Consider the following 22,984-nt stretch of genomic DNA (forward strand, 5'->3'; position numbering starts at 1 on the left):
AGCCAGAACCTGGAAGCAACCTAGATGCCCCTCAACTGAAGAGTGGATAGAGAAAATGTGGAGCATTTACACAATGGAGTATTACTCAGCAGAAAAAAACAATGGAATCTTGAAATTCGCAGGGAAATGGATAGCACTGGAAGAAACCATCCTGAGTGAGGTAACCCAGTCGCAAAAAGACAAACATGGTATGTACTCACTCATATATGGATTTTAGATATGGATCAGGATAGTGCCAGTCTGCACTTCCACAGATAGAGAGTCTGGGAAACAGGATAGAACCTAAAAGATATGCACATATGCATAGTACCCAAGAGAAGAGAATGGAGACAAGATCCTCTGAATGGATGGGGAACACAGCAAGGGGTGGGGGGGAGTGGGACCTGGGAAGAATAGAGGGGGTAAAGAGTAAGGGAGTTGGTCATGGGGGAACAGGAAGTTGAGGGGGTGGGGGTAGAATAGGGGGAAGAGGGAATCATAGGATCGAAGACAGATCAGGCACCAGAGTGACCTTGAGTGATCTAAAGGTATAACATCAATTGGCAAGCTAAGCAATAGTGGAGGGACCACCTCGAATGCCCATTCCTGATAATGAACTTGATGTCTATAACCATCCAGGAGCCTTCATCCTGTGACTGATGGAAGCAGAGGCAAACACACAATTAATCACTGAACTGAACCCAAGGAACCCAGTGACAGAGAGAGAGGAGTGATGAGCAAATTGGCAAAGAATGGGCTGGCAAAACCAGCAGAGACAGCTGATCTGAACAGGGGAGTGCTCTTGGACCCCAGACTGACAATGGGGAGGCCAGCATGGGACTGATCTGGACCCCCCAAATGTGAGTGTCAGTGAGAAGGCCTGGGCAACCTATGGGGCCCTGAGCTGTGGATCAGTGTCTATCCCTGGTATACAAACTGTCTTCATGTGCCTATAGCACAAAGAGAGATGCTGTCTCAGCCTGGACTCTTAGGGGAGTGCCTTGACCCTACCAAGAGTAAAATGACAGACTCTAGATATCCCCTATGTTGAAGGATTTGGCAATAGGTTGGGAGGGGGGGAAGGGGAGTGCGGGAGGAGGGGAGGGAGAGGGAACTGGGATTGACATGTAAAACAAGCTATTTAAAATTAAAAAAAAGAAAAGAAAAATCATAAAATGGTCTGGGAAAAAATAATAAAATGTAGGAAAAAATAAAACTTTTGTTTGAACCATTAACTTTTTGTATTACTTCATCAGGAATTTTAAAATTATTTAAAGGATGTCTCTAACGTATTTCCAAATGTTTCTAGTTTAGCATATTATTTTCATACTTTCACTTTTATATTTTGAACAACAAAAACAAAGATATTGTATTACACTTACTAATTTTAAACTACCATTTTCTATTGAGAAAATATGTTTTTGTCTATTTTGGAAGATTATTTTTGGAAACAATTATTAAAGTAAATTGTTAAACCTTTTAAATTTATAGAAATCTAAAATTCTGACAAAACATAAACATGTCCTTTTTTCATCCTGGTATATAACATTTTATAACAGTAAATTTGTGGTATTACATAATATTAAAATTTATTCTCATAATATTATTTTGACAGCTATTTAGATTCATCAAAGCATAAACATCTTACATTATTGTATGTTATTGTTTTGCCCAATAAACTGTTAGTAGTCTGCTCTTATTATTGTTTGAAATATTTATTTAATTATGAAGGTAACAGATTTTATGTGTGTACAGGTTAAAGGAATTTCTTGAATCACTTTTATTTTCTTAATATCACAAATCTTAAAAGTGGTCATTTATTTTTTTCACAATGTGTGTCATAAAAGTTAGCAGTTACATAATGGTCTAATATATTTGGATAAATCTTTAGAGTTCAGTTTATATCTATCTATAGAGTTTTATATAAGAAAATTAATTCTTGTTATAGAGAAACTATTTTATACTTTTACAAAATTACATTTCAAAGAAACATTTGGAGAACTTCCAAGTGCATAGTTGCTTGTTGGCTGTATATTACTGAGGAAACAGGTTTCTAAATTTTAACAATGCATGACTTTAATCATCACTTTCTATAATGCTTCCAGGCTAAACTTTTCACAGCATTTTAATAATAACAATGTCCTCAATAGAAGAACCTAACATTAGTGATGACATGTTCTAAACATTTCAGAAAGCAAACAACAAGGAGTGACACACAGACAGTAACCTAGGAATTGTTACTGTTGTTTTGCTGAATTGTACTGGAGTCAAATCAACTAAATTCTATCAACTTGTAATGTTTTTCTAGTTTGCTTGGCATGGTTTGAAGGCATTTGGTCACTGTCTGACCTACAAGTTTGCGATTCACACGTTTATAATATTTAAGTCCTGCAAGCCTCTCTTTGGAATGTCAAAAGGTTTTTTATCTACCCTTCTTATAGATTTATGAATTCAGAAAAGAGACAGAGAATATGGAGATGAAACCAGTCTTTTTTGATATTTTTCCATGTAATAATTTGATAATAGGTCAGTCTTTTCCTTCTTCTGGTATAAATGATTATAGCCTGAAAATTATGTATATATAGATTGTGAAAATATTGTGTAAGGTGAAGGAAAATCCAGAATGTGCAGTTAATAGTGTTCATAGCTTCGTTTACCTAAATGGTAAAAATGCATTAGCACTAAACACCAATATTTGAGTGATGGTCATGGTTTGTCTATAACCTCAGGATGATAGCATTTTCTGCACTATATTGAAAGTGTTTCGTAGTCAACTGTTATTATATTAAAATAACAACAAATCTTAGTTTTACATTTTTAGCTAAATTAATACATTTATGCATCCAAACCATAATTAAATACATTCTATACTGAATAGAAGATTATAGAATGTGTGTTAAATATTTTGGAATGACAAATTTTGTGATTTAATGTTTTGTACTATAGAAACAGAACCCAGTTGTTCAGATCATATAGCAAAAATTCATTATTTTATAAATTTATAATGGGGACTACCTCTCAATTCCACAGCATGGACAAATTTTTCTGTTCCCACTAGAATAGGTTGTACATAATTGTTTTGTGCAATACCTTGGAACTCAGTCACTTTAAGCAGCTTACATTAAGTTATTCATGATATATGATCTATATCATTAAAATGCTAACAATGTTTTTAAAAGCAAAAGAAGTCCTCTAGATCATATGTAAACCAAAACTCAAGTGGAAACTAAAAATACATAAAGCAAGTTTGGAAATTCAGTCCAAAGTATCTATTGCAAATTATTTTATCATTTGTCCTTAACTGTGTGCAGGTATCAGTGTCAAATATGAATTAAAAAATTAGTCATGAATTTTATTTGATTTTAAAATCTAATACACTTATTTTATCATGTAAAAATAAATATATTATATAAAATTCACTTTCTTATAAGTAAGTTTGTAATTGAAATAATACTTCCTTCCTCTATCTTAAAGGAAAGTAATAACTAGATTTTAAAGAAGAATCTTTCATTAAAAAAACCAGCATTTTCAGTTTTAAAAGAACATTTTGTTTGATCATGCATTAACTCAGTATTTTCCATAACAAATCATTTTTAAGTTATTCACTTTAATTTGTTTATTGACTGCAGAATTTTATTTTTGCCTAAGTCACAAAAAGACCTTTCTTATTTTACACATTTTTATTTCCAATTTTTGCTTTATTCCAGTAGCTCATATATAAATCTAAGATAATGAAAAGCACGGAGGACAAATTTGTAATTCACTTTGACATATATGTAATATCCTAAGCTACCAACATAAAAGTGTAAAGTGTCATTTGGAATTCTATACTTCAAAAATAGCATTCTAAATATTAGAATTAAATTCAAAGTAACAATGTTTTAATAGATGTGACATCTGTCCCACATTTGAGAATATCTTGGGTAGCTTTTCTGAGAAACAGTTGTCTAGGGACAAAAAGAAGTGTGGATAATTGAGAATAAGTAAACAATCCTTGACCCACGAAAAGAAGGAAGAGATTTACCTCCTCTGGCTTAAAAGACTATGTCTCAATTCCACAGCATGGGCATTTTGCTGTTCCCACTAGAACAGGTTGTACATAGGTTTTGTGTGTTCCCTTGGAACTTCATCACTTTAAGCAGCTTACATCAAATCTCCTTCCTTATATTAATAGATAAGTCACAATGAATAATACTTGGGCCCTATTGTGGCTCCCCCAGAATGTCAACAGGTATTATTTCCCATTATTTGCTATTCTACCAACAATAACTGCAGGTTTAGACTACTGAGAGAAATATTTGACCCAAACCTTCCTTCTGATATAAACACACCAAAGGAAATTTCCAGGTATGTATTCACTCAACATGAAAGCATACACCGAAGTACACAGTAATCATGGGACCCATTCCATAATCACAATCCTGTGAAAGATGATGTGGGCTCAGACTTTACAACTACTAGTGACATCATTGTGATTAGATTTCCATTATTCTTTTAATTTTGAAAGGAACATTTTGTTTTATTCTTTAGGATGACTAAATCTTCTCCCTGAGCTGAGGAGGGAGACCTCTATGACACAGTGAGGGAAAATGCTAAAGACCTGGCATGGTCTGTAATAATGTGTCAATTCCTTGCTCCTTCTAAGCCCTCTGTGTCCTGCTGTGGGAGAGCCTGTACGTATGAATGTATTGTTTATCACATTCTGGGAATTCTTTGTTTGAGTCAGAGAGAAGCTGCCTGGATCATTGACCAAGAAGTTTAAAATTGTGTTGAACCAATGCACACAAAATGTTGTAACTTAATGCTGCTTGAAAGCTCAATAAAGCAAATGACTCATCTGAATTATGCCATTCATAATAATGCTCTTCAGGGTATCAGTTATTGTTGACTGCCTAGTTTCCATTGTAAGCCACTTCAAGGAGACTTTTAGAAATGAGAAGTATCCTGTAGAAAATCTTCCTTCAACTGTCTGTATAGGTGAATAAAGCTTTTCCTACAAGCCATAGAATATTAACAAAAATCTCAGTGTCAAGGTGGGACCTCTCTACGAGTTATTGCTAAGGGAGACACCTGATGCTTCCCAAACAATTTGCCACTCCTGTTCATTGTTCACCACAAATAAATGGTAAGACCCTAATCCTGATCGCATGCAGGTCATAGAGAAAACAAACCAGAACTGGGATAGATGTTTCTCTCCTGGCTAGCTTTCCTACTGGCTACTGCTAAGGAAAAATTGTCAAATATTTGAGTCATCTGTGGACATTGGTTACTACTGTAAAGACAGAGCAGGAAAAATTACCCAGTGGCATAAAAGAAGAATGACTAAATGGAGAAGAATGGAACACTCTCTGTTTGAATTTGAGGCCTGCTCAACAAAGAGGATTTATATCTGGTACTGTAAGCCAGATCAACATGAGCACTAGAGAAGAAGCTGCTGATGTCATTTTGCTAAATGGACATAATGGTCTCATCAAATGTGTGTGTGTGTGTGTGTGTGTGTGTGTGTGTGTGTGTCCATCTCCAAAAATTAATACTAGTGACTTTTTAGTCAGATAAATATTCACGCAGTGGACACCAGTGAGAGAAAAGAGAGATGGAGAGAGGGGGAGAGGAGAGACAAGGAGGAGGAGAAAGAAGAGAGCAAAAGATATTCCCTTCAATATTTTGAGATTGGCATAGTATTGCTTCATGATATACCTTACTGGAATGGATACTGGAAAAGTTTAAAGCTGAAGTCATGAGCCACATGTACTTTGTAGATGCTGAGAAACACAACAAATGTAACAAGCTGCCACTTTCCAGCCAAAGACCAAAAATCTTCAGCACAGTCTAGACAGGAATGCATCACAACCTAAACACTGCAAATCAGTCTCCACTCAAACAGTCATGGTACAGTGAAAGTTTGCCCCCTAGTGTGTAAGCGAAGTTGGTAAGTATGTTTTCACCCAAATATGGTACGTGAACCTAGAAACTCAATGTCCAACATTGAAAGAAAGAAATATGCTTCTGATAGTGGGATGCAAGGGTTATAATAATTTTCTCAGTGTTAACAAATTTAATCAGGATGACAGATATCTTGAGGAACCCATAGAACTAGTATGTGGGCAAGAAAACTGAAAAATATAAAATGTTGACATGCTTACTGTTACACTGGACAATGAGTATTGTTTTGTTTTGTTTTTTCAAAATTCAGACTAGAAACACATTTTTTATTAGAACCAAGCCACACTATCTCTATATAATGTGTAATGCTGCTATATTATGACACAGCTGACTAATTGTAGGAGGAATGACATAGCCACACAGCCTAAAATATTCAGTATTCAGATCAATGGAAAAACCATCTGACCCAAGAGTTACCCACTCTCAATTGTCACTTCATGTGGGAAGTGGAGAATTTAGTGCTGTCTGAGCCTAGTCTTCCATCTTGATGTGGGTAATGAGTTCTTAAAGCAGAACTGGCATTATTTTATTATCTCATGATATGGAAACCTATGCTGTACTGATTCATAAGCACCTCAGAACCTTATTCTGATGAGGGTACTACTGAATCACTGGGTCCAGTCAATAAAAGCCATGGCAATGGTTTTCTGTCTGTGTTTATAGATGCCTACAGCATATGGTGATTGTCTACAGAGAGCTGAGCAACCCAGACAAACATTAGTGCTGTCTGTAGCAGGCTTATATTCACAATGCAAGAAGTACAAGTATAGTGAATGATACACTTGAAGGACAGATTTTCACATACAATTTCCTATTCTCTCTTCTTTAAATGACCACTTAGAACTCTGATGGTTTTCTTAAGAAGAATAATAGACATGGAAAATAATGCAATATGGATATCCCAATGAGGTATCAGAAAGTCTGATGTCATAACTGGGTAATTCTTATCCCTGTTTGACATAATGTCCACTTTCCAATACAAACATGTTTAGTAACATATTTCACTCTTCTGTATCATAAATCACAGCAAAACTAACTAATTTTTATTTTGCAAAATATCAGTAAGTAGGCACTTAGTGCAGGAAATACAAGTTTCAGCTACATTAGACACTTCATTATTTTCTTATATTTAAACACCTTTGAAAACCTCTCCTGGAATTCTGTAGCACAGTGAAGAAGATGAAATCCAGTTTTAGAGAAAATAGTCAGTCCTGTGAACCTATGTTTGCAGCTAAGGAACACAGGACCAACTCTGGACTTAAGCTATTATACATTCTTCATGAAAGAATTTAGCCTCAAAAACTCAGTGTTGGGCAAGTATATTTAGAGCTGATGGATAAGTATTAAGGGCCATTGCTGCTCTCTCAGAAGACCTGTGTTTGGTTGCCAGTTACTGGAGTGACTAACAACCCTCTACAACTCCAGTTCTAGGGGATCTGATACCCTCTTCTGGTCTACATGAACGTTAGGCTCACTGATACTGTACATATGTACATGCAGGCACTCACACATATGTATATGATGATAATATTAATGAAATACATATTAAAAATATTCTTCTGTCCAGTACCTCTAGTCATATCACAAAAGGGGATGTAGAGCAGATGAGCATTTTGGGGACATAGATATGTAAGAAAAAGTAAGGAACAAATCTTGAGAAACATAGATCAATGTGATAGCGTCAACTAGAGAGGATTATGAATACATCTCAAGGAAAAAAAGCAGGAAAAGAACCTTTGTTTGGGAGTTGTTGGGAACAACAGTGAGTAGTACTTTTCCTATATCTGCTTTGTGACTCCAGAATCTATGAATCCTGGTTACAGGATAAATTCTCCAAAATACTCAGATGCCAATTTGAAGTAAATATGCACACTTCATTGGAAACTTGTTTCAACTCTGCAAGCCATTGTTCCCTTAACTGACAGGTAATTAAGTCTTTAAAAGACCATTCCACCATTTTAGCAAACCATCTACTTCAGAGAATGGAAAATATGATAAAGCCAATGAATTTTATTAGCATGCACCCATTGCTGTGACATTCCATGAAGTGGGTTCCTCAATAGTATTTCTTTCTGGATTATTATAACAGTGGTAAGGAGAAGCAATGTCTATTCACCATTCTATCACCCACTGTGTGCTGTCAAGCCTTGTACCCAGGTAAGTACCCAGTAATTAACTGATGTCTTTAGTTTTGTGTATTCATTTCAGCATTTACCAATATAAAGCCTTAGGGACATTTTTGTTTGTTTGTTTTCTGATTTTCCTGTGTTTTTTGTTGTTTTTGTTTTTTTGAGACAGCTTTGTAAATCTGTGTAACTCTGTAAATCAGACTGGCCTTGAACTCACAGAGATGTGCATGCCTCTACCTCCAGAGTGCTGGGGGGATTAAAGGTGTGTCCTGCCACTGCCTGGCATTTTAAATTAATCCATAATTGATTTTTTCGGTAAGATTTATGTTAGACAGTCATTACTGGTGTTTACTTAAAATTATTTTAACTTTAGAATATTTAAGATTAGTAAGACATTCATTTAACATAATAGTGAAATTAAGATAATCAACATAGAACAATATAAAATTATAACTTAAAATAATACATTTCTCCAATAGTAACATCCATAAACCTATGGCACACTAATAGTATCAGGATATTAATATATTACAGACTAGCTTATCCAACTTCAATATTGCCCAGGTTGCTGTTTACAGCTTCTCCTATGTTCCTTCAGGTTCTTCATTAAATTCTGGTGCCTTTGATTGGGGACAGAATAATATTTCTTTTTTTCAGTATAGGTTTTGTTACTTTATTTATTTTTAATTGTTTGTTTATTTTTGTAAGCTAAATATGAATTTATTGGTTTTTTTCCCCTCACCGCCTGGCCAAAGGATGGGCCAGCTCTCCCATATGCATGAGCCAGCAAGGGGTGGGTCCAGATCTCCAGTGTTGCCCCAGTAAAGAGCAGGGTCAGCTCCTCTGCAGCAGTAACTTATGAGCTGGTTCTCCCACACCCCCACCAGCATGGTCAGCTCAACTGTGCTGCCCCGGCAAGGGGCAGGGTTAGCTCTCCTGCATGATGCTGTCAGGGCTAACTTTACCAAGGCCGTGTGGGGGCTGGTAGAGTCAGCGCAAGGTGGCCGTTAGGTATCAAGATGGTTTCCAGCTGCAGTATAAATCCCAGGCATCCTCATAACCTTCAGTGATACTACAGGCCACGGACATCAACAGGAACCCAGTCATCACCATGGTCTCATGTGACTTTGTAGGGCTCTCACATCAGGGTGTTTCTGACTGCCTCATTGGAATAATACCTCTAGTTCCACCTCTCTTCATGGTCCACTGATGACTTGGCTTCTCTTTCTCTCCAATATCTTCCTGACATATTTGCTTGTTTCTTTCTCTCTCTTATGTAAATAGCATTATGTATTGAATAGAATCATACAGTACTTTGTTCATCTACCTTTCATTTTCCCTTCTTCACTAAGCATTAGTTCCTGGAGACAAATCTTAAAGTGTCTTAAATTCTTATCTCTTGATAATTAAAAAGTGAGTATTTATCTCACTTAGGAATGGTTAGTTTCAGACAGAACAATAGCAAAATGTCCCTAATGTGATCCAAAAGCCAGTCAGGAACAAGGAAGGCTATGGAAAGTAATTAATTGTACAGTCTTCATCTCATAAATGATGGTAGAGTAGCCATCTAGATTTTGAACAAACCTCAGTATTTTCTGCAATAAGTTTCACAATAGCTTCAGCATATGACATGAAGAATAAAAATAATTAGCTCTCTAATTTTCCTTGCTTTAAATCCTATGAAATATGTTCTACTAATTCATTCATTTAAATGTAATGTTTCTAAACTAACCATAAGGTGAAATAGGATATCCAAGCATGAAAGATTTGAATAATTTGGCAATATTAAAGACATGATGTCTTAATATATAAATAACAGATTAAATTGAAGAATTAGACTTAATCAACTGTAGCGTTTGTCTAGGGGGTGTCCTAACCATGGAGAGAAACAACCTCATTTGGAAACCTATGTCCCAAGAGACATAAGACCATGTGCAGAGCATCAGGAAGCTATAAGTAACTGAAATCAGAAACATGCCATGTTATAAGGTCTCTTAAAATTGTATTCTTTTGTTAACAGAAAGTGAGGTGAAAACTACTGTATCAACCTGTCTGTAAGGAAGACAGTTAGGAGAGAATTATCGGTAAGTTTGGTCTGTAAACCATGTAAATACAGAAAATTCATATACAACATTATACTTCACTAATCCATGAATGAGCTTTTTTCCCCTCTAATTTTAGTGCCAGATGAAGGAGACACCCCCTAGATCTCTGATCTAAACTTAAGTGTCGACTCTTTCATTTTCTTCACATAATCTTCTTCAAATTTCTCATACTGGGCTACAGTGAACTGATTCTTCCAATCACCTGAAATGCCTGTAAAAAACACAGTGAAAAAAGTTTGGGATCACTATTAAATTTCTGTCTAATAGTAATCTGAATTATCAATTTGAATGTGTATATATATTTTTTTTAACTTTTGATATGCATCATAATTATAATCTTCAATCCCAGCCATATCTAACTCCTAGGCCTAAACCTCCTTAGCCTTTCAACTTCTATAGATTTTTTAAAGTATTTTATGTAAATATAATAATAATAATTTTAAAGTATCTTAAAGAAAGACTAGTGGAGGAAATGCCACCTGATAATCTCAATACTAATTCTTGGGCTGTCAGTACCCTGGTAACCAGAGCAAAGGGGATACTCACTCATTTTAAAGCTTTAGTTTACAGGATAAAATGACAACTTATGTGAAAAGATTTAACAACAAGCAAGATTGGAAATTACCAGGGTAAATGTAAGTAAACGCATTTACTTACATATACTTGCTGAGTACACACACACACACACACACACACACACACACACACACGTATATATGCTGAGCCTTTAAATATCTTATGAACAGATATGACACACCATACAAAAAGGATATTTGTTTAAATTATAGTTTTCACAGAAAATTCCCCAGTAACATAAAGGACACAGTTAGAAACCTAGTTTTTCATATCAACTAGAGACATTTGATTCAGAATATTCCTTGGTTTTGAAAGGGGATTCTTTCATCTACCTTGCAGGTCATCTGGACACCAATAACTGGTTCCTAATTGTAACAATTAAAAATGTCTTCACATTTGTTCCCGAGCAACAAAATCATACTTTGAGTTATTACAGTAAAGCCTACTGATAGCATTACTCCTTACCTGACAAAAGTTGTTTAGAATCTATAAAAATTCTAATAATAATGAGTCTTGATTGTTTCTTTCTAGATGTTCACCAAAATTTCTTTATCTCAAGAACTTTCCTAACTTTTATTACTGCTAATAAATCTTCTCTACAACAAGAATGTTTTCCACTTATACTCATCTTGTGTTGTGTGATTTTCTCATCCAGTAACTTCAAACTTAGCTTTTTATGCTTTGGACAGTGGAAGTATAACATGTTTGATGCACACAGTCTCTAAAATGAAAGTTTAAAATACAAGGCCAGTTTCCATAATCTAACACATGATCTAATGCAGGTCACATGCAGGCCCTGCTTTTGGCTTTGGCTTTAAAAAGAGATACAAAAAGAGCTGAGGCCAGGGAAACCAAAAAAAAAAAAAAAATAACTGAAGGAGCCACAGTGACCTTCACCTAGCAAAACGTGGCTTGTGCTTAAGCAATGTGATTAAATTACTGATGCCTCAGGATTGTGGAAGTTTTATAGAAAATCTGATTGTTACATATGCAATATTATCTATTATCTATCATCTCTCTGTTGCTATTTTCTACTCATACACACAGACATATATGAACACATGTACAAAATTAAATATATATATATATCATCTATATCCAGTATATATAAGTTGCTAAATATTATGTTCAATACTGAGGATATAATGATAACACTGGTGCACAAGACACTGCGCAAACATTTCCCATTATAAGTCTCACTACATCTCACAAAAATAATGCAGAATATTCCACAGTACTTCTTCTAAACCTATTGTTTCCTCTACTTGTCAGTTTTTCTCTCTTAAGCATTATTAATGTGATTATTTATATTTTCCATGTTGTGACCAGAAACTATACAGAAATGAGTTTGTACTCTTCTCACCTTTTCTCATGAATGGAGACACAGAATGGTCCATTTCCTCTTTCATCATAGTGGTGTAATTTGCATTAGGATTCTCCTTCATTACATTGAAAGAGCTATGGTAGATGATTTTATTTACAATTTCTTCTGGCATGTCTTTCTCTAGAAACTTCAATAATTTTTGAATTTCACACTGTGGATCCTGAAATGTTAAAGGGGAAAAGAATTATTTCGGTTACATTTGATCACAAAGAATAGAATACATTCAATAAACTTCTGTTTAAGCTTAACTAGTAGAAGAGATACTTGGAATTTTATGCTACTTTTAATTCATAAGGCAAGACTCAAGCAATTATATTTATATATTCTTTTTAAGAAGCAACTACATTATTTAAAGACATGAGTGGTAATACACAGATTTTTTATTTCAAAGATATTATTGTCCTTGAATGGAAAATAGTAGTAAGATGGGGGAGTAATAATTAATTAATACTGTACACCAAAAGTAGAGTTAAAATAAATTAGCCTAGTTTATAGACTAAAAAAACTGAGAGTACAAGACAAATAAATCAAATCTTGTGTTTCCTAAAATATAACCTTAAATTTATCCTTACTTCTTTCATATCTTCATAAAACAGATAAAGGATACGGTAATCTTTTCTTTTCTCCCACCAGCCCTTCACATGATCATACCAGGAGCCAAAACTCACTAAAGTTAAAGATAAAATGTAAAATTAAAAACTATTTACATGAAATAGAAAATAGCTAAATGTCTCTTTAAAGTCATGATTATCTGTCCATATACAGTGATTTCTGTAGTTCAAGAAAAGGGTCTGTAAGCATAATGATATGACAGACTTTGATGATCCCTGATGGAAGGTCTCACCCTCCCTGGGGAGTAAATTGGGAGTGGGATGGGGGGGTCAGTAGGGGGCAAGGGATGATAGGAGGTACAGGGAACTGGGTTTGATGAGTAAAATAAGATTGTTTCTAAGTAAAAAATAATAACTATGTCAAAAAATTTTAAAAAGTATATGAGGTAACCACTTACTGAATTTGATATCTACTTTCAAAAGGAAAAGTGATTCTTATACAAGGTCAATAATGTCTTCCCAAAAATCCATATTCTGAAACACCTACCTGTGCTTAGAGAAAAGATCCCTACAGAAATAGCAAAATTAGTTCTTGATACAACCAATGCCCTTACACAGAAAATAGCTAAGACAGACCCACCAAGATGGAAGGCTATAGAGAGAACAATGTGAAGATACAGCCCTGCACTGTTTAAGGGAAAAGGCACTTTCTCATTGGATTTGTAGATTCTAAAATGATTATATATATATATATATATATATATATATATATATATATATATATATATATTTCTGTCACCTAAGCCACTCAATATGATATTTTATGGTACTATATCATTTGATAAATATAACTAAGACCACAAAATTAAGATTGCAGACTATGAGTGTTTCAAACAGTACGTGATGTGGAAGTTCACAGGAGAGTGAATAGTAAATAAATGAGATTACATAAGAGGGAGTCACAAAAGCCCTGTGGAAGAATAGAGTGAATTCCATTCTGAGATGCCTTTGGGCTTAGGCAGGGACAGTAACATTGACACCATGAACAAATAAAAGTTCAAGTGATGAGAGGTGTTAAGTCTATGCTAGATCTCACCTACAGACATCTGCTACCAAGAGGTTGTTTATACAGGAATATGTTTACTGAGAATTTTTCCAACAATTACTGTCATGAATATGAAAAAGACAGTGTGTTTGCAAAACAACAGACTCTAAAGAGACAGTCACTCAGGAGTTTTGAATGATAAAGAAAAGACTCCAAAGAATGGACACACTATTAAAATAATCTAGCATAGACATTGAGATTTGAAAACACTTTCAAAATTGCCAGCAGTTATTTATCACTAATGAAATGATGAAACCCAGGACCAGAAACATACTATCCACAAATTATCCAAAAGTTCCCTCAAAGAAGAAAGGGACTTGTATTCTTTCTCTTTAGTCTCCCTAATGTATTAGTGCATAGCTTCGTAAGTATTAATTTATAATGAACCTAAGATTTAGATGTTAAACTTTATGTTGCCCTGAAAAAAAACCTATTAGTTTTGAAATCATAATTAAAGGAACAGTTGGACTCACCTTGTCCAGTCATGAATTTATCAAGGAACTCCTCCCAGGTGCCAGGCTCTGGGTGCATTTTTGCCATTTTGTAGAAATAATAGTAAGAAACAGCCACATCTTTGGCATTCCGTGCCACATAGACCATCTGTAGAGAAAGTGGAAATTTGGCATTTATTTTTGTAATTAAATAGTTTTTAACTATTGTTTACATTATCAGGTTGTTTATTTATCCTTTATAGTTCCTGATAATGATATTTTTGTAATTATACCCCACAACTATATATTGTTTTAATGCTCAGAACCTCATCTCCCATTTCTGACACATCTGCATTCTATTTAACCTTTGAAAGATTATCTCTTGAAACATGAAAAATAATTACACTAAGAACTATAGCATTCACCACTACCACTACATTCTAGTCTCTTTGGTGTGAGAAGGTACTCTTCAGGCTAAAGAAAGGGAAACCTGGACACCAATCCAGTCACAAAACCCTGTATCTACAATTTGTCCTGCCTGCAGGATGTATTGGGGCAATGGTGGCACAGAATTCATGCGCACCAACATTTGGTTTAACTTGAGGCCCATGACTTGAGAGGGAGCCCATGCCCACACTGCCTGAATGGTCAGGAACACAAGACCAGATAGACTAGAGACCTAGGACAGAAGCAAATATGAGTGGCAAAATAATAAATAAAATAAATGATACCTAGTGATATTTCTATACTCATAGATGGGTTCCTTGTCCAGTTGTCATCAGGGAGGCTTCTCCCAGCAGCATACATTACACACAGAAAGAGTCTAAGTTGGAAGTGTTCATTGGGTGTCATGGAATATCAGGATTCCATGGAAGAGCAGAAGGAAAGACTGGTTGTAGGAGTTAGAGGGGATGAAGGACACCAGGATAACATGACCTGCTGAATCAAATAAACAGGGCTCAAATGGGCTCACAAAGACTGAGGTAGTAAGCAAAGAACCTTCATGGGTCTGCATCAGGTTCTCTGCAAGTATTCTGTGGCTGTTAGCTTGGGGTGTTTTGTAGGACTCTAATTGTGGGAGTCAGTGAGTCTCTGACTCTTTTGCCTGCTATTGGGACTCCTTTCCTTTATTAGGTTGCTTTGTCTAGACATGGTATGAGGACTTTTGCCTTTTCTATTTTATCATGTTTTGTCCTGTTTGGCTGTTGTTTCTTGGAGTGCTGCTCTTTCCTGGGATGAACTGGAGGGGGAGTGGATCTAGAAAAAAGGAGGGGTGAAGGGGGCCTAGGAGGAATGGAGGGAGGGGAATCTTTGATGGAGATGTATTCTTTGAGAGAAGCATCTACTTTCAATTTTAAAACATGAAAAAAGAATTACATTAAATATTAAATTAATCAAGTAACTTATATATTCTTAAACTTATAACATTTATATGTATAGCATATTTAAATTGATAATTAAAATCAATTAAACCTATACAAAGGGATAGGAGAAAGACAAGAAAGGGTAGGAATGATAATAATCAGGATGCATATCTACAAGTATGGAATTGTGAAATACCAAAATGAATAAAATTAAATAAAGCACTTTAAGCTGAAAAATCTCTAAATTTCCATTGAAGAAAAACCATTATTAAGAAAATATATAGCTGGAAAAGATTAAAATCCCTTATGTCCAAAACCAAAGCCATGTAACATGGGATTAATTTTTATGTATCAAATTTTAAGGTCTGCATGAATGAAAAAGTATTGTTCAATGACAATTGCTGTGGGGATGACAAGATAGCTCAAATAGTGAAGACACTTATAGTTAAAACTGATGACTTAATTTTTATCCCCAGAATCCGCATGATGACAGAGATAACTTAGTCCAACAAGTTGTCTTCTGACCTCCTTGGAAGTAGGAAAAAAGGGCAGGGGCAGAGAAAGAAAGACAGGCAGACAGACAGACACACATACACACACACACACAAACATACACATGCACACACACACACACAGAGAGAGAGAGAAAGAGAGAGAGAGAGAGAGAGAGAGAGAGGGAGAGAAAGAGAGAGAGAGAATGAAAGAGAGATTATGAGAGATCTGCCATGAACCCGAGGAATTTCTTTTGCGAAGTCCGTATTCACTGGGGTTCACCCTCCTAGAAAGGAAAATTTAACATGTTTAAAGCTTAGCTATGCATGGAGTGAACATGTCTCCTAGGAAAATGAAGAGATCTTCATGCGACTATGATTATATTTTCTTTCTAACCCAACTGATGAACAAAACAGGAACTTATATATTCCCAAGTTAAAGACAGTGGCCTTAATAAGCTAGGAAATGTATGAGGGTAGGGAGCATACTGAAGGAGGTTTTCTAAGAGATGTAGTATAGTTTGCTTAAAGCTCATTGAGGAAAACATTAAACCCTGTAAACAGAACTAGTTTTCTTTACTACGTATCAGTTGACTACGGCAATTAGCCCAAAGCATCTAGCAATAACATCCATAGCCTTTTTGCAAAATGTATCTGACTTACTTTAGTATAGAGAGGATGATTTGAGGATGTCTCCACAAACTTCTAAAAGCATACTATATCTCCTTCTCTCTCTCTCTCTCTCTCTCTCTCTCTCTCTCTCTCTCTCTCTCTCTCTCTCTCTCTCTCTTTGTGTGTATGTATTGCGAAGAAGGAATCCATTATATAAAATGAGGCAAAATAAGAGATAACTCAGTGAGGATATGCATTTAAAAAGTCCTAACCTAATTAGTCAATGAGAAAGCAGAAAATATCCCCTCAGTATCCACTGATGTGAATAAAATGAAACCGTTTGCCTATATTTAATGTTATTTTAGACATTAAGCAATTTAGAACACTGCTCATCAACACTTCAAATACTATTTTAAAATATCTACTAAATAAGTGAGCATGTTAAGTTTTAATAATTTTATCCTTAGATATGCAGCCAAGAAAATGTGCATACACACATGAAAAGACAGAAATATACACAGCAACACTATTTCTATTGCTCTAAACAGGCAGCCACTCAACCATCTATCAATAGTATATTCATAAATAAGCTGTGAAGAGGTCATATGTATATGATACTGTATGTTATTGGTCTCGTGATCCTCCTGCCTCTGCTTCCTTCAGCAAATCTTACCAGTGTGCACCACCACTGGTCTTCAGACTTTAATATGAATAACATTTAATTGTGTTCTTGTTAAAATTTGGACTTTTGGTCTTCATTCACACAATTTGTGATACCAAAATATCTGAAAAAAACCCTGAAAATTGCATGTATAGAGAACTTGTTGGCTGCTCTTTGTAACACAACAAAACACATAAACTTATACAATAGGAATAGTTTTCACATGTGTCTTGAGAGACAATGGCAAATGGTACATTAGACACAGTTTATAATTACAGAGAAAATAAGCAAAGTTACTTATGGTGAAAACACAAAAGTTGGAACTCAATTTTGGGGGTGATGCAATGCTTTGACTGGGTTTCATATGTATGCTCATTTCCTAAATAATCATCAGGTTATTTACTTAGTGTACTTGTACTTTTCTCCCCAAATGTTATGCTTGAAAAAACTTACTGCAATACAATCATAAAATGTATTAATCTGTATAATTATATATCATCTATAATTAGTACAATAGTATTTATACATTATACTGAATTGCTTCCAGACTTATCATCTGCAAATAATATCTGTTTATAAATATTGATTGATTCATTTATAGAATTACATATAACTGTCAATTTATATATTTCAATGAATCTGTTCCAGGGGGAGGGGAGAGAGAGCAGGGAGAAAGAGAAAGATATTGGAGAGGGGGAGAGGAAGACATGGGGGAGCAGGAAGTTTAAGTCAGGGAAAGAATAGAGAGCAAGATGAGACATACCACAATAGAGGGAGTCATAATAGGTTTGAGGAGAGATCTGGCACTAGTGAGATTTCCAGAGATCTGCAAGGATGACACCAACTGGCAATCTAAGAAATAGTGGAGAGGCTACCTTAAATGTCCTTCCCTGATAATGAGATTGACAACTACTTTGTATACCATCCTAGAGCCTTCATCCAGTGGCTGATGGAAACAGAGGCTGAACACTGAACTGAACTCCTGGAAACCAGTTGCAGAGAGGGAGGATTGATGAGCAAAGGGCTCAAGACCAGGCTGGAGAAACCCACAGAAACAGATGGCCTGAATAAGGGGGAGCTCATGGACCCCAGACTGATGGCTGACAGACTAGCATGGGACTTATCCAGACACCCTGTAAAGAGACCTCAGCATTCTTTGGGTCCTTGGGTACTAGATCAGTATTTATCCCTGGCATACGAATGGACTTTAGGAGGCCATTCCACATGGAGGGATGCTCTCTCAGCCTGAACACATGGGGAAGGGCCTATGCCCTGCCCCGGATGATATGACAGACTTTGGAGATCCCCCTCCCTGGAGAGTATAAATGGGGGTTGGGTGGGGGTTTGGTGGAACTGGTAGGGACAGGGGAGAAAGGGAGGGAGAGGAAGCTGGGATTGACATATGAAGCAGTCTTCTTTCTAATTTAAACAAAAATAAATAAATAAAATATTTTATCTTAAAAATAGAAAGAAGGAAACAGTTGACCTGACCAAGTGGGAGCACAGGGACCCCAGTCATAAAACTGGAGAACCAGATTTGGACTGAACCAAGCCTTCTGAACGTGTGTGTCAGTTAGGAGGACTAGGCAGTTTATGAGACCTCTGACAGTGAAACCAGTATTCATCCCTAATGCACAAATGGACTTTGGGAATCAATTTCCTAGGGAGCGATACTCTCTCAGCCTAAATACACAGGAAAGGGTCTAGGCTCTCCCCCAAATGATATGACAGTGCTTCACTCTCCCTGGGGAGTGGATGTGGGGATGGATGAGGCGATCAGTGAGAGCATGGGAGGAAGGGAGGGAGAGGAAACTGGAAGTGATATGTAAAATAAAATTGTTCCTAAATAAAAAAATCACAAAGTAAAAAAGTAAAAAAAAAAAAGAATGAGAGACAATTTGACAGTAATTCACCCATAGTATCAAATCCTTTCTTCATAACTTGTGTCCAGTATTGTCATGGTGACCCTTAACTATAACTACTATTCCATTGTTTTGCAATGACTCCTCTAACTTCATAATACCTTATTTTGTAGTTAAAAATGTATATGCATACCAGTAACATTATACAGACTTAGCAGGTTGTATATGTTGAAGAATATATACATAAACACATACATGTATGTACGCACACATATATGTTGATATAAATATCATATATATGCATATATAAATGTTATACACACATATATGTCACCAATTAAAAGGGAAAAGCCATGAATTTAAATGACAGCAAGAGGGAGAAGTATGTGGGTTGTGTTAGAGGGTGGAAATGATGTAATCATATTCTATTATATAAAAAAACCCAACAGGTCATGAATTTGAGGGAAAATTAGAGAACAAATGTTGTAAATTACAGTGTTCAAGTATAAGTTCTAAAAATAAACATTAAAATAAATGTTTAAAAATCAAATGATCAATAATCTTAGAAAAATAAATTTGAAGCCTTTGGTTCCTTGTCATAATTTTTTAAAAATGAACAAAAAGAAATGAAAATAAAGAGATTAATTTTCACTTGCTACCTTGCAGTCATTTTTCCAAAATGAGGAAGGAAGAAGTTGAACAGGTAGATGAGTTTTCACCAGTCGAGGAGACTGCATGTTTTTCAACAGTTCAACACCTGCAAGCACACACAATACCAAACTGCATTATAAGTGTGCAGTCACATGGTTTACTTGCAATTTATTCTAAGACATTCCAATCATTAGTAGCTTGGTGATGTTGCTTTTCTTTTTTTCTGTTTTGTTGGCTATAAGGCTCAACATATTCCTATGTTTCTAAAATGTCAAAGAATACATACTATTAAAAGTCATAGCTAACTGGCATATTTTACTCTGTAAGTACTATAGTATAGTGGTCTTCACATTTGTCTATAGAAACAGTTCCTTATTTGTGTCATTTTTATGGAGCAGAAAAACTAGTTGTGAGATAGTTTCTAGATTCTCTCTTAATCCTTTTATCTTATTTACAATATGAAAATATGTCAAAGTCCTTGTTAAGCTCCCTCATGTTCAAACTCTATGATAGCATCATATCATGATATTCATTTCTATTTTTTCATATTTAAAATAATGCAAAGCAATGTATCCCCATATTTTTCTTTGAGTTTATATATATACTATTCTTTTATATTATATGAATATCGTATATAAAATAACTAGTCACATATAATTTTGTTGAATTTCCTTTATATGACACACTAGTTAAATGAGAAATACTTCCATATATTAAGAGACTTAAGATCTCCCATATGTAGATATTATTTTTGAGTAAATGGGGCCTAACAAAATTCTAACTCCTTTAGACAATGATTTCATAGTGCTTGTTCTTTGTGTATTAATATTCTTCTTGACTCCTTCACTGATACATAGAACACAGGTGACTTTATAATCCTATAATGGAAAGGAATACTCAGGGCAAATACCATTTGACAATCCAGGAATGATAAGCTCCATGAAGGGCACTCGTTTGTAGATTGCATCCCGTTTACACTTCTCTGCATCCCCATTGTTATAGATTAAATCCAATATTTCACTGATCCAGGTTGTCCCTAAGGGGAAAATGGAAGAAATTAAATGTCTCTGTTGAAAATAACCGGAGAAAGTCAAGAGAGCCAGAAGTGTTTTGTAATATCTGAAACAAATGAACAAGCAAACAAAATGTGGTTTTTATTTCCACTTCCTTTCTTTCTCCTACTCCTTCTCGGGAAAAGCTCTCTTTTTGTGTTTATTTGGGTTTTATTTTTATTTTTCAAGAGAGGGTATAGCCTGTATGGTCCCTGTCCTGAAACTCATTCTGCAGACCAGGCTGGTCTCAAACTCAGAGATCAATCTGCCATTGCCTCCAGAGTGCTGTGATCAAAGCATGAACCACTATAATCTTATCTATCGGAGATGTAGGCATATTTATTTCATAAAATCTAACTTAAAAGCCTTAAAATGGAGATAAATCAAAGGTGTAGAAGAAACAGTGTACAAGTAATGATAGCACACTCCCTTATCCTTTTCAATAGTCCTTGTTCAAAATGGTTTGACTTAAGTCATAATATTCTAAAATACATTTGTGTTGGCTCTTGAATATACTAGGCAGAGGAAATAGCCAAATTTGATGAAATTATCAGTTCATGTATTTCCTATAAATATAAAAATTGTTATTGCTTAGTATTGAAGAGAAAGCCAGATAAAGATGATCAACATATAATAGAGGTGTGAAAAAAGAATACAGAGAACTTTTGGCTTTAATAATCAGAATGCTATATATAACAATAGGACTCATTTCAGTGATTCACTCTGACAACTATGATATAGTGTTTTACCAGTCCTTTGAAAATATACCAAAATCAAGTGAGAACATGGTCTATTCAATTGCCTAAATCCTTTGATTGGGGGCAGTTCTACTGAAAGAATATGATAGGAAGTTAAAAAAAACCTTCTTAACTGTTACTGTGTTAGTAACTGAAGCACTGAAATATATTCTTTGGTTAATCTACATATATAGCACTTTAATTAAAGAAACATGAATTGTTTGTACTTTTGGATTTTTTACAGACACTAGAAATGATACAAATGTACATCAGTGTCACAGTTAAACTCAATATTCTGTCTGCCAACTTGGAAATTTACTTAAAACAAAATAATGCAGAAATTTAAAAAACACCAAATCAGCCTTGTTTTTCATACCTACAATGTGTTATGGTGTATTTTTCACTTCCTAAGACCCTGAAATCATGTGAAATTTGTGTGATCTTGGTAGATCAGAATATCTTAAATTCTAGTTTGTTTGTAGTTACCCTTAGGGAATTAAGTAGAAATACAGAGGAGTTTATTTATCAGGTAGGAAGTTTGATTGATTGTGTGTTCAAATACATTCATAGGGTACATGCTGGAATTTCAGAAATGGACATGAATTGATCTAATCTGAGACAATACTGGCATAGTTAGCCTCAATAATCCTTTAACATGTTAGAAAATTTCAGTTAGATCAGACAAGTATCTGCAGGCAAGCATGTTCCTGAATATGGATCATTATTTAACTGTCTAAAGCAAATACATTAAAAGTTCTTACCAGATTTGGGATATGTGGAGATCAAAAGATCATCAGGTCGGGCCTCAAATGACTCCACTTGGGACCACTGCTCAGCAATGCTCCAGAAGAGAGGGATACCATGAACATCCACTAACTCCCTCCTGAAGACATCCAGCTTCTTATCCATTGGGAGAGACTATATTTTAACAAAGGGTAGCATAAGCCAACTTTAAAATGTTATTGATTCTCAGCAGCAGACAGGGTCTGAGTTGATGTCTGTGGCTCCTGTCACCAACAAGGGCTGTGTGGATGCCAGGAATCTACACAACCACATGAGACTGTGTTGGTGTTCAAAGGCCTTGTTGCTGCCTGGGCCATTCTGATCTGCATGGCCTGCACTGCCACTGGAGCCATGGTGATATCCAGACTTAAGTTGCTACTTAGGGTCATGTCTTGGTCTGTGTTTCTGCTCCCACTGGGGTCTGTGATGATGTCCGTGGTCTTTGTTGCCACAGGGGTCATAAGAACCATTCATATTGAAAACAAAGGCAATGCTGAGCCAGCCCTGTCCCTCACAGGACCTGGGATGGCTGATTCTGCCCCTCACTAGACACTGTAGCAGAAGAGCT

General features: G+C 35.4%; 1 protein-coding gene across 1 annotated transcript; it reads right to left on the bottom strand.

The window, feature by feature from the left end:
* Nucleotides 1–10,036: 10,036 nt before the first annotated feature.
* LOC101842331 (sulfotransferase 1 family member D1) lies at nt 10,037–22,547 on the bottom strand. Its single transcript, XM_040746591.1, has 7 exons — nt 22,395–22,547; nt 20,755–20,880; nt 19,853–19,950; nt 14,246–14,372; nt 12,689–12,783; nt 12,096–12,276; nt 10,037–10,367 (listed from the first exon to the last, which is right to left on the bottom strand). The coding sequence occupies exons 1-7, from the start codon at nt 22,540–22,542 to the stop codon at nt 10,255–10,257; spliced, it is 888 nt and encodes a 295-aa protein (XP_040602525.1). The 5' UTR covers nt 22,543–22,547; the 3' UTR covers nt 10,037–10,254.
* Between the last annotated feature and the right edge of the window lie 437 nt (nt 22,548–22,984).

Source organism: Mesocricetus auratus, unplaced genomic scaffold (assembly GCF_017639785.1).
Source record: "Mesocricetus auratus isolate SY011 unplaced genomic scaffold, BCM_Maur_2.0 Super-Scaffold_100006, whole genome shotgun sequence".
In the NCBI taxonomy this organism is placed as follows: Eukaryota; Metazoa; Chordata; class Mammalia; order Rodentia; family Cricetidae; genus Mesocricetus; species Mesocricetus auratus.

Excerpts from the sequence above, each read along its gene's own strand:
- LOC101842331 (XM_040746591.1), bottom strand. The coding sequence starts at position 22,542 with ATGGATAAGAAGCTGGATGTCTTCAGGAGGGAGTTAGTGGATGTTCAT. Across the intron at positions 20,881-22,394 it reads CTCCACATATCCCAAATCTG|GGACAACCTGGATCAGTGAA; the intron begins GTAAGAACTTTT and ends TTTTCCCCTTAG. Across the intron at positions 19,951-20,754 it reads CATTCCTGGATTGTCAAATG|GTGTTGAACTGTTGAAAAAC; the intron begins GTATTTGCCCTG and ends GTGTGCTTGCAG.